This window comes from Hydra vulgaris, chromosome 13 (assembly GCF_038396675.1).
Source record: "Hydra vulgaris chromosome 13, alternate assembly HydraT2T_AEP".
NCBI lineage: Eukaryota > Metazoa > Cnidaria > Hydrozoa > Anthoathecata > Hydridae > Hydra > Hydra vulgaris.
Window position 1 is genome coordinate 42,327,014 of NC_088932.1, and position 16,057 is coordinate 42,343,070.

General features: G+C 27.5%; 1 protein-coding gene across 1 annotated transcript in view; it reads right to left on the reverse strand.

Moving 5' to 3' along the window:
- Nucleotides 1-6,753: 6,753 nt before the first annotated feature.
- Nucleotides 6,754-16,057, reverse strand: part of LOC101239527 (zinc finger protein 454) — a 30,094-nt gene continuing 20,790 nt past the window's right edge. Inside the window, exon 5 of the mRNA XM_065816779.1 lies at nt 6,754-8,378. Coding sequence (XP_065672851.1) covers nt 6,966-8,378 — 1,413 coding nt within the window. The 3' untranslated portion in view covers nt 6,754-6,965. The remainder of the gene's footprint in view (nt 8,379-16,057) is intronic.

Here is a 16,057-nt window from a genome sequence, read left to right on the forward strand (position 1 = left end):
TAATTATTTCTTATATATCTATATATTTGCTTAAAAATTGTAATAATGAAAAATGAAATTTAAAAAAAAAAAAACTTACACGAAAGTTATGCATTATTATTTTTAACAATGTATTTTTGATTACAGGTATAGTGGTTTAGCTTCATGTTTCAAGGCATCATGTTTAAGTACTTAACTTTTTTTTTTTTTACCATAAACTTTAATGTATGTTCTTTTACCTTAGAGCAATTACATAATGCTATTAATTTTTTGCAGTTTTTGGCAACAAGAGGTCTTTTTTCAAGTTCCTTTATTTATTTTTTAACAAAATCTTCATTTGCAATTTTTCTTTTTATATATATATATGTGTATAAAGATTGTAACAAATAACAGAGAAAAAAAAAACAGTATATTTTTAAAAAAACCAATAAGTTTGTAAAATTTGCAGCCATCCAAATATAAGTTACTTTTATATAAATGTATATTTTTGTGTATATCTTGTAATCAAGTTCATTACAAATCTTACATGCAATAATACTATTCTAAGTTTTTTAACCCGTTGTTCAAAAGAAATCAGAGTACTTATACAGATATTCAAATAATTTTTGTATATTTATTTGCCTTCAATAAAAAAATTACAGAATAGCTTTATTATAAATATAATCGGCATCACTTCCAGAAGATCATACGATCTTATCATGAAGCCTTTTACAATATCAAATATAATAATAACAACAATAAAATCAAATTAACTATTAAAAATAAATCAACATAAACTATATATAACTGTGCAATTAAAATATAAGTATACTGGATATAATATATGAAACAAAAGGACTAAAAACAAGAAAAAATATTTAATTTAATAACTTTTAATTTTCGTTTGAAAGAAGTTAAAGTTCATTTCAAAGACAAATCAAAATTTGGCAAAACTATTTTATTCTATAAATAAGACCGCGATAAGAAATAAATTGTTGTTCAAATTTAGTTTGGCAGAAAGGTTCTTTTAGATTTTTTCCATTGCGAAGATTGTACTTGTTTATGGGCTTTACATTATAAAGATTTATTAATACATCAGGAGATAAATGATTTTTACATTTAAACATAAAATATTACAAACATTTAGTTCGTATACATTTAAGGATTTCATTTCTCTCATAAGTGGTTTTGAATTTGAAAAATGATTTACAAAATTAATTAAGCGAGCTGCGTGTTTCTGATGCTGATAAAGAGATTTAAGTTTAGTTTAGTGCGCGTGCTTCCCCATACAATACTTGCATAACTTAAATGGCAGTAGATAAACGAATTATTTAATTGTTGTAATTGTTATTTAATTATATTTTGGTACGTACACGTTTATATAAAATATTGGTGAGTAGACCCGCCTGATTTCTTGTTTTATTATAATCAAATATATACTTTAGAAATTTGTAAAAGTTTAATATTGTTGTTCTTACTTTTGTTATATGCTTATTATGAACTTATTTAAGGTTCTGATCCTTTGAACTTCTTTCAGATACATTGTTTTATATTCTTATTTTTGGCAATATATAATTGTAATACGACTAACTAATGTAAAAAAAAAAAAAAAAAAAAACATATGTCAAACTTTATATTTAATTCCAATACTTTTAGCAACTTTCATAAGAGAGAGTATCGATTTGCTATTTCCAGGATAAGTTTTCGTTTACAAGAACTTAAAAAAGTTTTTATTTTTTAGAATAAAAAATGTTGCGATTTTGAATTTATTTAAAAATGGTTTATATCTTATGTCAATCTACTGGAAAGAGTAGCTTGAAATAAACCTGAAGTAAAATTAACTTTAACTGAAAATGGCTGCATACCACGGCTCTCAAAAAGAGAGAAAAACAGCTATATACCACGGCTCTAAAGGAGAGGACGTTCTTCGGAAGACGCGTGCTCACTGGGTTTTTGGGAAGCTTATTTAGAAGAACGGCACAAATACGTCAAAATTTAGACTAGTTAATCTCAAAAAATTACTTCAATTGTCTGATAATTAGTTAGACATATATATAATAATCTAATATAGAAAACAATTAATGAAAGGTTTTTATTTAGAAAATAAAATATCTGTTTTTTGGAGAAGAATTGTTCATTGATTCAACCGATAAAAGAATTTGTGGAGCCTGGATTCAGTTTTTTATATCTATATAGTTAAGCAAAATGTTGTTTGAAAAAGAAGAAAGTAAACTAGGCTTAATAGGAAGACTGTTTAAAAGTGATATGAACTTTTAATAAAATTTAAAATGCACATTTTTAATCTGATTATTGGGACATCGATATATTACGTTATTTCATTGTTGCATAGATTAAGACAGTAGAAGACTGAGGTTCAAAGAAAAGTAAACTGAAAATGTATAATGAATTGTGTGCTTGCCTGCCTCTCCTTACTTAAATCTAAAAATTGTCTTCAATATAAAATAATCTGGATCCAACAAATCAAAAAACCCTAAAAAATGCCTCCCCTTACTAGATCTTCTGGATCCATCCCTGCACCAGACTATATATATATATATATATATATATATATATATATATATATATATATATATATATATATATATATATATATATATATATATATATATATATATATATATATATATATATATATATATATATTCAAATGATATTTTATATGATAAAGTCTGGGATAATGTGTGTGCGTGTGTGTATGTATTTATAAAACAAGAAAGATATATTTTTGAAAACATTACTCTTTATTATTTAGAATAATAAATATGGTTAATAATTGCTCGGTCTACGACTGTAAAAGCAGGTTTGACAAAAGTAGTTTAATTTCTTTTCACAGATTTCCTTTAAATGATGAAATTCTTTGTAAAAAATGGGCAACGGCAGCTAAATGTTTTCAAATTACACCTAGTAAATATAGTAGAATCTGCAGTAAACATATTAAATTAGAATATTTTGAGTGCCAAGAGAATGGGAAATGTGTTCTGAAAAAAATATTGTGCCTTCAATATTTGACTTCCATGTATCATTGAACAAAAATAACAAGCGGAATCAGCTATATAATGATGATACATCACACACTAAAAAAACAATTTGTTTTATCTCGAATAAAGAGGTAACAGAGCCTGACCCTAACCCTAACCCTGATCCTAACCCTGAAATTACAAATACTATTAGAAAAAAAATAGTTAAACAAAACTCTCCAAAAAAACTATTTCTTAGAAAAAAGAATAAAATATTAAAACAAAAGCTTAAACGAAAAGATAACAAAATTGCTTCACTTAGTAAAGTTATTCAAAAATTAGAGAAGAAGAAAATTATTTCCATTGATGTTGCCGAATTACTTGAGAACAACTTCTCTGGGCTGACTTGAGAACTTTTGAAATCTGAATTAAAAAATAGAGGCAAAAAAAAAAGGTAATAGATACTCTGAAGAAGTTAAAAAATTTCCCTTAACACTGCACTTTTATTCCCCAAGAGCATATGAATTTGTTAAATCTACATTCTCATTACCTGCCGTAAGCTCACTTTCAAACTGGACATCATATGTAGATTGTTCGCCTGGGTTTTTTGGAGATGTTTTCAAACTTTTACAAAATAAGACCTTTGAGGACTCATCATGCAAAGAATGCGCATTAATATTTGATTCTATGCATATCAGGGCTGCTCTGCGGTATGATAATGTTACTGGATCATATAAAGGTTTTGCTAGTTTTGGAAACAATATTCTAGCATATGACCAAAATAAATTAGCAACAGAAGCACTTGTATTTATGGTTGTCGAGTTGAAAGGCCATTGGAAATGTCCTACATGCTACATATTGTGTGATAAAGTTTCATCAACAGATTTAAGTTGCTTAATTAAAAATGCTTTAGATTTATGCGCTACTCATAATCTGAATGTTTGGAGTATAACATGTGATGGACTTATTTCCAACTTTAGTGCTATGAAGAATCTTGGGTGTTCATTTGGAAGTAAAATTATAGAGATACATGATAGTTTTCTCAATCCTGAATATGATCATCCTATATATTATATCTCTGATCCTTGTCATTTGCTTAAATTAGCTCGAAACGCTTTGTGTAGTATCAGTTAATTGTCGATGAAAAAAATCGATATATTAAGTGGGATCATATTAAAGCATTGCATAAACTGCAAGAAGAAGAAGGGTTTAAGTTTGCAAATAAACTTGGCAATTACCACATTGACTTTCACAGACATAAAAAAGATGTTAAAATTGCAGCTCAAACGCTAAGTGGTTTAGTTAATACTATAGAGTTTTTGATGGTTTCAGGTCATCCAACTTTTATTGATGCCCAAGGCACAATTAATTTTATTATAACTTTAGACAAATTATTCGACTTGTTAAACTCTAAAAACCTATTTGAAAAAGGATCTAAGAAACATTTGTTTTTGAATGAAGCTCCAAAATGGGTTAAAATCATAGAAAAATCTGTAAATTAACTTATCTGATCTATCTAAAATTCGTTCAATTAAACACAGAAGAAATACATTTGTACTTGGTTTCATTGTAGCAGCCACTAGTATTAGAGATTTATCTCTTAACCTTTTATCTAGACATGAGAATCCTTTTAAATTTATTTTAACATATAAAATGTCACAAGATCACGTTGAATTATTATTTGCTTGTATTCGCGGCAAAAATGGTTTCAATAACAATCTAGATGCACACCAGTTAACATCTGCTTTGAAAAAAATTTTGTTAACAAACTCTATCATAGGATCAAAATTTAGCAACTGCCTTACTTTTGACCAAAGATCTTCTGGCTCAATCTTTTTATTAAAGTGGAGTTAAAAGATCTCCTCTTGTTGAACAAAATAAAATACCTAGTGAGGATTCTAACTATTTAAAAGACCTTGCTGGTTGTCATTCATCAGTCTCTACTTCAATTTATAAAGAAGCTATACTTGGATATATTGCTGGGTTTATTGTTAGAAAACTTTATAGTAAAATTGCATGTCTGACTTAAGCCAATAGTTTCATTTCTCAGAAGACTTTGTCCACTGATCATTATTATTCTTTATTTTGCAGTTCATCATGGAAAAGTTTTATAACTTTTAAAAATCGAGCTGGTTTAATCTTTCTATCCTGTGGTGTTTTAAAGGTTGTCGAGAAATGTGAGTATGTTTTTAAAGTTTTAGTGTGTGTGACAGACCCTCATAATTTAAAAATATCTTCTAAAAAAAATCTTAAAACCGTTCTAGTTCACTTCATAAATCAAAAACTTGCAAATGATGCGCTGTTTACTGAACTAAATATGCATGATTTAGAACATGAGATTTTGATTAAAGACACGCATTCTTCACAGCTTTTAAAAAAAATTATAGAGAAATATTTAACATTGCGCCTTTACTCATATGGTCAGTTGTACACTAGAAATGAATTGCATAAAGGAAAAATTGGATTACGCCAACAGTCCAATAAACTTGTTTTGTTCAAAGGTTTATGAAAAATAACGATAGTAATATTTAATATTATTTGTATGCTATTTATGCCAAAAAAGAAAATTACTTCTTTAAAAAAATATATGATTACTGAAACAGTTACAGTTTTTTTAACTAATTAAAATTTTTTAATTGAAAACCTACATTAAAAATATATACCTATTTATATCAGCAACACGTTTGATTTCTTTCACAATGGAATATGTGTTTATCTTTATAACAATAACTCAAAGGTTTCCAACAGGGTACTATTAAGTTACAGTTGTAAAAGTCAAAAACATATTTTTTGCCAACATATATCTGTATTTGCCAAGTAAAAATGTAATATCTTTGTATTATATAATAACTTCTAACTTCCTTTACCTACTAACGCTTTTAAATAGCTGTTTTTAAATAACAGTTTATAAATAAATATGTTCAATATTAACTTGTCCAATGTTTAAAGTTAACATCGCCAGAAATTTTTCTTCTTTGCTGCGGCTACCGGCTTTACAACCTTCAAAAACTTCCTTCACATTTTCTTACGGAATTTATGTGAAGTTAGACATCTAGTTAATATATAACATTAGTTATACTACCTTAACAGGCTTCATATTTTCATTTTAAAAGAAGTAAAACCTTTTTTTAAAAAGATATTGTTTATTATACTGACCAACTAATGCTAGTAAAATGTATTACATACAAGTGAAGCGACCCTTTTACTTATACCGAACAATACTAGTGATTAAAGGTCTTTTAGGTAATTAATTCTTTCTACTTTACTTACATGCTTTTGATTATTATACTGATCTAGGATTCTTTTTCTCTAATGAATGTCTTCATTTTAGAGGCCATTTTAAAAGCATTGGTACTGATGCTCCAAAAACGATTCAACATATTTTCACGTTTATAAAACAAAATGATTTACAAGTTTATCCATATAAAGACATAGCGCTAAAAATTTAATTATGTACACCCCCATAAGTAATTGTTCTACAGAATTAAATGTTAGCTTAGATCTTGTTATAGAAAAGAAAGACTTAATATTTTAGTAGTCTAGAATAGAATATAGAATAAAAGTAAAGAATTTTTTTAAAAGCAATATTAGTATTGCTTTTAAAAAAAAAAGGTTTACATACGATAAAAGTATTGAGTGTATTATTGAAAGTGATTTTTTAGAGTTTTTATTGCTTTTTAGTAAACTAACTTTCCTTTTTTTTACTTTTTTTAAAAAATATTTAAAATTTTATAAACAAACGCGTGCGTTGAAATATACTAGCGCCATTTAACAAAGAATTTGTAACTTTGAAACGCGTTACAAAATCAGAGAAAGATTTAAACTAGAGAGGTTTCTCATCATTTAAAATAAAAGAATGTTTTATGTACAACTATAATACAGTTTCAATAAAATTTCTATATGATAAATATGAACGCTGGCAAACAAGTACAAACAAAATACACTGATAACAAGTTTCTGATTAACAAAGTTAATCAGAAATAAAATTATCGCAATGTTTTATAGTCTAAAGAATGGATAAATCTCGTGTTAATTACTAACGCGATTTTTATGCATATGAATATGTCCAAGTAAATAACCTTTAGTTTTAAAAGACTTTTTACAAACATGGCAGAAAAACGGTCTACCATCATCGTGAGCTTGTAGATGCAATTTCAGATCATTTTTTATTTGAAAGCTCTCTTCGCATAATTCGCAATGAAATGCCAGCTCGCTATTATGTTCGATCATATGTTTAGAATATAATGATAAATTTGGAAACTCAATAATACAACGAGGGCATGTCAGGTTCATATTATCATCATGTTGAGCCATGTGTGTAACCAGATGACCTTGTTGACGAAAGCGTTTTTGACATATTTCGCATTCGTAAGGCAAATCTCCAGAGTGTATTAATAAGTGTTGATTTAAAACAGAGCGATGCTTAAACGTTAGAAGACATATGTCACATTTGTAAAGCTTTTCAGTGTCTCCATGAAGTAACATATGCGACTTTAATTCACGGGAGTTTCGAAAAACTCCACAACAAATAGTACATGTTGAAGAACTACTGTTGCACTTTTGTCCGTGAATAAGATTATTATGTCGTCTAGCAAGCGTGACATTGTTAAATGTGATATTACAAAGATTACAAGTGCGACCTGGTAACGTTTGAGTATCACCATTACTTGATGAGGTTTCTAATGCGTTGTTGCATTGATCAATACTTGTTACTGTATTGCATATATTTTTTTGTGTATGCAACTGCTTTAAAGTAGGACTACCAGGTGTTTTTAATTTTCTTGCACGCAACAAAGACGACTTACTTATGCATTGATTTCGTGGTCGTTGCTTTTTATGTTGGGATTTTTCGTTTGATTTTGACATTTGAAAAGAGGAAGGTAAGTAATCTTCGCTTTCACTTTCTTGACTTGAATAATGCAATAATCGGCGAGGATGAAAAAGCATGGAGTTCGATGTTATTCTGTTTCCGTTTCGCTCCTCACTGCACGATCTAGGTTTTTTATTAAGAACAATCGGACAAGTATTTTTGACTGGGTTAGTCATACACATCCGGTTAAAACTATTATTATGATTTCTGGAAGGACTGTGATCAAATATCTGAGATTCGTCAATCCTCGCAAATGGAGTGTTGCAGTTATTATAAGTGTTATTTGAAAACGACCTGCCTCGTTTTCGAGTTGGCGTTGTCAATGTTGCTGTAATTTCTAAGTCATCATCATCAAGATTTATTACATCTATATCACAATCAATATTAATTGGTAAAAATGAAGGTGTTTTACTCAAGGTGCTTGATGAGTCTTCGGTATCAAAATTAATCTGTGAAATTGATTCGCTACTAACATCTGAAATATCATTATGGCCAGACTTTGGTGATAAACAAACACAATTCAATTCCGTGCTGGTATTTCCAGACTCGTCAAGCACTGTTGTATCCTGCGACTATAAAATATATTTATTTCATAAAAATAATACAAAAGAAAACTGATATAAAGTTGCAATAATATATATATATATATATATATATATATATATATATATATATATATATATATATATATATATATATATATATATATATATACATATACATATATATATACATATACATATACATATATATATATATATATATATATATATATATATATATATATATATATATATATAAATTTAATATAAACTTTAATTTAAAAATTTTGTTACTTATAAATAATATTTATAGATTTGGTTAGAATATGGTTCTTATTATTTATCAGTAGCTGATAATTTTTTTGTATAAAATATTTACATTGATAACAAATTTAATTACAATATCCAGTTCAAAGAATTGCAAAAAAAAAACACTTAAAGTTAACTTAAAGTTCAAATTTTATCTTAACAAACTATAGACCCATGACCGCTATTTTGCCTGAGGATCATATTCACAATCTAATTTTTAAAGTTTAAATAAAATAAAAGACAACTTTACATTTAACATTTTACTTTAAATGAAGGTTTAAATTAACAAATTTCAAAATTTAATTTCGAAAAGTTTTTGCTAATATCCGATGATCCGATTCCAGATATATGGGTTGAAATAGTAAACCTATATAGTAATACCTACGGAATAATTTACAAACATTTATACATATATGGGTTGAAATAGTAAACCTATCGCTAGAATCAATCAGCATGCATTGTCTAAAAAGTGCTAAATTACCTCCAATAATAAAGAAGTTAGACTCTGCCACAGATATTGAAGACTTCAAAAATTATAGACCAGTTTCTAATTTAGTATTCATTAGCAAGCTAATAGAAAGAGTAGTTTCCAATCGTCTTGATTCCCACACGACAACAAACAATCTTCATATAGAACATCAATATGGATACAAAAAACATCACTCAACTGAAACACTTTTACTGAAGATTTCCAATGATATATTTGAACTCTTTGATAAACATACACCTTTAGTACTAATGTTAATTGATCTAAGTGCTGCCTTCGACACTATTGTTCAGCAAAATCTACTTGCACTAATAACCAGTGAAATAGGTATAATTTACTCACCTCACAAGTGGTTCGAATTATTTTTAGTTAACCGTACACAAAAAGTTAAAATTGGTAACTCATTCTACGAACCAAAATGTAAAATATGGAGCACCACAAGGTACAGTCCTGGGTCCAAAACTCTTTAATATCTATATGAGACCACTTTACAAATGTCTGAACATAATCAATGTTAAAACTTTTGGATACTCAGATGATCATCAAACTTTAAAAACATTTCTTGCTTCATCATAATATAATGCACTAGTCCTAGATATACCAAAATGCCTTGAATACATATCTAAATAGATGAGTGAATCATTCTTATGTATTAACCAATCGAAAACAAAATATTAATTATGGCACCACCTTGCATTCTAAAAGATATTATTATCAAAGGCACTTTTATTAACGAGGAATGCATTAGATTTGTTGACTCAGCAAAAAGTATAGGGGTGATACTTGAAAATAGGGTTTTTCATTACTGTTTAACAGTAACAGTAAAACAGCTGGTTTTGGTCAAAAACGAAAAACAGTAAACAGCTGTTTTTTCAGAACTGTTTTTACTGTTTTTAACGACTTTTTGTGTTTAAAAAATATTACGTATTGGTGATAAGTTAGTGTTTTTCCTTGAGTTTTTCAAAGAGAAGAAAGTAAAATCTTGGGTGTTTTTAACAGTAACACATTTAGCAGTACATATTAAATCATTTTAATTTGATTTAAGAATACAATAACAATGCTTATATATTTCAGCAATGTTGTCAGTATGGGATTTTGCTACAAAACGAAAAAATCCAAAAACAAAATCTCTCAAAGGACAATGCTCGCGATGCAACAAAATCATTGTCTGTTCTGGAAATTCTACAACTACATTGAAAGCACATCTTAAGACACATGGAATTGATTTTGAAAGGTCAGCAGCTGGCACATCCAACGAAGAACCAACAGCAGAGAAAAGGACAAAATCAATTTTTAAATTTTTCAATCGAAAATCTCTCAAAGAAATAGTTACAGATATGGCAACTGATGGTATTTCAATTAGAGCAATAACTAGAAACAATTATATTCGTCAATCTATATCACGAGATGGTTACAAACTTCCAGCTAATGAACGTGATGTCATGAAATTAATTATTGAAGATTTTAACGAGAAGAAAGCAAAAGTTGTTGAAATAATTAAGGAAAAACTTGCTAATGGAGCAAAATTCAGTATGTGCCTAGACGAATATACAACAATAAGAGGAAGACGATTCTTTGGAATTAATATACACAGCAGCGATGATAAAGTCACTATTAAAACTGGTCTTGTTTGCATTGTTGGATCTTGTTCTGCTGAAGACATAGTTGTCGCTATGAAACAACATTTAACTGAATTTGGAATTGACATGAACAAAGATATTGTTGGCTCAACTCAGGATGGAGCAGCAGTGAATAAAAAATTCATTAGACTTGTGGATATAATTGGCCAGTTTTGCCTAAACCATGCTCTACATTTGGGTGTCTGCGATACTTTATATAAGAAAGAGAATGAAATTGAGGAACACTATTTTGATAGCGATGAATCTGATGAAAGTGATTGCTTTGATGATTGCCTTGATTTGCTAAATGATGACGACATTGAACAATCTGAAATTTGTTATCACGATTTGCTTAAAAATTCTCGAAAGCTTGTCAAATTCATAAAAAATTCAACAGCTCGCAACAACATCTTTTGAATAAAGTGAAAGCTTTAACATGACGTGAAATTGAACTACATCTTGATGTAAAAGCTCGCTGGAATTCAATTCCAACCATGTTGGACTCGATTATTAAGACTGAAATGGCAATTCGAGAGACTTTATTTGAGTTCAATGCGACACACATTTTGGATTCAATTGATTTTATTGCTCTTCGTAATCTTTATGATGCTTTGGAACCGATAAAACTTGCAGTTCAACGTTTAAGTCAGGAAGATGCAACATTAGCAAGTGCTGAAATAATTTTGGAGTTTATGTTTAAAAAATTGTCAATGATCAACAGCAAAATCAGTGAAGAATTGTACAATAACTTAAAAATCCGTACTGATGAAAGATTGAACAAAGATGTTATGAATTAAAGAGTTTAAAAGATCCTTCAATTACTCCAAAAAAAGCAACATTGATATTTGCCGGTCGTCTTGCTTCTCGATTGTTTGGATTTGATGAAGAAACTGAAATAGATGAGTCGATACAATCCAAATCTGTAAATGTTAGTCTATCACTAAACGACGAATTAAACTTGCTTCTTTGTAAAGAACATACAACAACAACAACTGGATCAGATTTCAAATGGTTAAAATCGGAATTCACTCTTTATAAGAACACTGGACAACATACAGAAAACCTTCAAAAATTATTCAATGCACTTTTAAGTATTAAACCAACAACTGACGTTGAGCGTGTTTTTTCAGTTTGCACAAATTTTTGCACAAAAATTAGATCGCGTTTGTCCGACGAGTCACTTAAAGCTCTTGTCTTTTTAAAATTTTATTATAAAAAATGAAGAAAAACTTGTAGTTTGTATTCGAATAGCTGAATAAATAGTTAAAGTTTTTCATTCTTTAATAAAATTCAAAAATTGCATTTTTTAATAGCTTTATTTATTTAGTCTTCTTCAAGTAAAGCTTCTAAATTTATTTTTGTAAACGACATTGACAAATATAAGGACATTGACGTTTTTTGCTCCTTAAGTTGTGTCATTATTTTAATTTCTTATAAAATTTTAAAAAACAGTAAAAACAGCTGTTAACAGCTGTTTTTTTTGAAATTGGAAAACAGTAACAGCTGTTTTTTCAAAACCACTGTTTTTGAAAAACCCTACTTGAAAATGAAGTATTTTTAAAACACAAATAAATAAGATTATTAAAAACTGCTACAATATATTGAGCAAAATATCCAAAATAAAACAATTCTTATTGCACAAAGATTTGAGCACCATAGTATGCTCACTAATATTTGCACAGCTAGATTATTGCAACTCTCTCTACTTGGGAATTCAAAAGTCACAATTAAAAAAACTGCAGTCTGTTCAAAATTGTGCAACAGGAATGGTATTTAAAACTAGAATAGAAAATCATGTAAACAACCAGGAATTTAACAAATTGCATTGGCTGAAAATTAGAGAAAGAATATATTTCAAGGTTCTTTTAATAATGCACAAATATATTATTCTGAAAGCACCAACGTCATTATGCAACTTAATTCACTACTCAATGTCAGAAAGAACACTAAAATTAAAGGAAACAAAATGCAGCAATCATTTTGGTAATTGAGCATTATCCCACTATGGTCCTAAACTTTGGAATATACTTCCAAATATCATTTGTGACAATAAAAACACAACTATTTATTATTATTAAACTAAAATCTTTTTAATGATGAATGGTGAACTATTCAACCAGAAAACTCTTGAGTGTTAAATGAAAATCTCTTGAACATTAATATTAAAAACTTTACCAATATAAAAATATGTTGCAAAGCTGAGCAAGTGTTTTGTCAACTTTATCCACTATTCTGGTGTGGGTAAACATATGTATTTATTTATTTAATTAATAGCAATTTTACATTTCAATACTATTCTTTATTGTTTTAATGTGTTCGATTTTACTTTATTGTTTACTAAATACCCACTAACTTGATTTGCTTTACCCACTAACTTGATTTGCTTTGCAGCATGTTTCCCATGAACTTATGTATGAAAAAAAACATTCAACACACTGAAATTAAAAAAGATATATAATAAAACTTTTTAATTTTTGTGTCAAATAATTTTATAACTGTATGCTTCTTAAATTTTACAACTGAATGTTTCTTAAATTTTATAACCGTATGTTTCTTAAATGACTATTCTATCAGGTAGTCATGGTAACCATCCTAACCATAGTAACCATTTTCCCAGTTTTTAGATAGTATTGCATGGCGAATTATTATATTTTACATTGCGTTCACCTACATAAAAACAAGCACAATAGTCACCCTATTAATCTATTAAACAAATCTATTTGCTAACATCTCTATGCTATAACATATAATATATGTTTTATATAACATCTCTATGCTATAACATATAACATATGTTTTATATAACATCTCTATGCTATAACATATAACATATGTTTTATATAACATCTCTATGCTATAACATATAACATATGTTTTATATAACATCTCTATGCTATAACATATAACATATGTTTTATATAACATCTTTATGCTAACTTTACACTACTATCATTCAACTTTATATTTTTCAAAAACTATTTTATCAGTTTCAATAAATGCTGGTTAACTTTTTTAAATTGTTTTAGGTTAAAAATATGTTCATGAAAAAGATACTTATAATAAACTTATTGTATTTATTATTAATGTTTATTGATATGAAAAATGTGTCATTCGTATGAATTATTTCATCTTATAATATCTATTTATTAATAGGTTTTATAACAACTATTAATATCAAAAATTAGTCATTGATATTCCAAATTATAGTAAGTATTTTATAGTATTATTTCAAATTAATCATTTATGTGCATTATTTATTTAAGTTTTTTATTATTTGATATTATACCAATCACAATTAAAATTCTGCAATCAACAAAAGTAAAATATTACCAACATTAGATTAAAAAAAAAAAAGTAGATAAAAAAAAAACATACAAAAGTTTGTTATAACAACAAATCTGAACTCTTAGGTACTTCAGTTAAAATAAAATTGTCTATCTTGGTTATTAATTATTCTTAGTTATGCATTTGCTAATAGAAGTAAGTAAATGTAATTTGATGTTTGTTTTTTTTGTATTTCTATGAGTTTTGAAACAAGTTTAATAGCTTAAATAGCCAATTGGAAAATTTAAACATAAAATATTAAAGTATAAAAAAAACTTTCCTAAAATCTTTATTTTTTCCATCATGACGTTGGTCATTAAATAGAGACAATTACTGTAGAGCCTAAAAATGATTTTTTAGGCATATTAATAATACTAATATAATATTTCTTAAATAACTTAATTACCAAATTATTAACTAATACTTCTCAGCGTTGCTTTTGCCAAACCTGTCTGATTAGCTGTTTCAAAACAGATTTTCTAGACTACAACTAGTATTTTATTATTTATCATAAGGGCTTATATAAGAAACTCAGTTTAATTTTAAACCTAATGTGCTAAACCTTTTTTCTCTTTAATAGAAATTAAAAGCAATTTTTTTGTGTTATGACCAACTAGTAGTTTCAACTGCTCCCCCCCCCCCCACCTTTACATATTTTGATTACCAAAAAGATCAATTTAATTTTAAATATCATATGATTATTTTAACATCTTCCAGCAAGACTTAATTAGCCATTGTACTATACTGCATAATATTTTACTAGTTTCTTTTATCCTTTTTGCAATGTTTTTTCAACCCTCTCTTCCATCTAGTCTTTCAAATATGCAATATTTTCTTACTTCATCGGGTTTAACCTCATTTAGTCAGCAGTTAAAACTTCAGCAAAAAAGAACTTTCGATACTAGAAATATTCACAAAAAAAAAATTTAAAAACTCATCAAGTTTTGAAAGGCTTTTATGGATTCATAAATAATTAACAATTAGATTTTCAGTCTTTATTCAAGTCAACAATTTATTTCTCTAAAATAATAAATATTGTTTATAGTATATGTTCCTACATTATTTAAGATACTTTTACAAAAAATGAAATAATTTGGTAATTTAACTGACACAATATGTTATACTCCAACACCAGACCATATTTATGTATTATATTTATTTAGGTAACAAGAAGGTTTTTTTTTGCTTTTGCAAATTAAAGTTTAACTGTTTAATTTGTTAAAATTTAATAGTTTGTTTCATTAAACAAATACAAAGTAGAACTTTGGTAAATAGCATTTATGTTTTGAGAATATTTTTTTTATTTTTGCAATATCTTAAGAATAAAGTTATGCAACAATAACTCTTAACTGGTTGTCAGAAAGTTTTTCTGTATTTTGTTGACAAAAAGTAAAGAGTAAAATGCAAGACTGGAATTTTTTTTTTATTAATTGATAGACTGCCTGCCCCAACCAAACCCTCAGTCGATGTAGCAGCACATCCTTGCGAGTAAGGCTGAAAGATAGTCGATGTAGCAGCACTCTGTTGCAAGTCAGGCTATAAGATAATCGATGTAGCAACACTCCGCGCATGATTTGCAGTAAAAAAAAATAATAATAAAAACATTTTATTAAAAAAAATAAAAACATTTTTTATATTGTTAAAAACATTCAGAATGTTTTAAAAACATTCAGAATGTTTTTAAAAATATTCTGGTCGATTAAACTTGCGTTTTTGCGGTTTATTTAAAAAACAATTAATTTGTAATTAAATTAATGGTTTTTACTTTCTGACAACACGCAAATGTTGGACGAAAGTCAAAAGTAATTAAAAATGACATATTTGTTGGCGTAAGAATCATTTTTTTCCTTCCATACTCCTAAATGCAACAATCTCTCTCTCTCTCTCTCTCTCTCTCTCTCTCTCTCTCTCTCTCTCTCTCTCTCTCTCTCTCTCTATATATATATATATATATATATATATATATATAT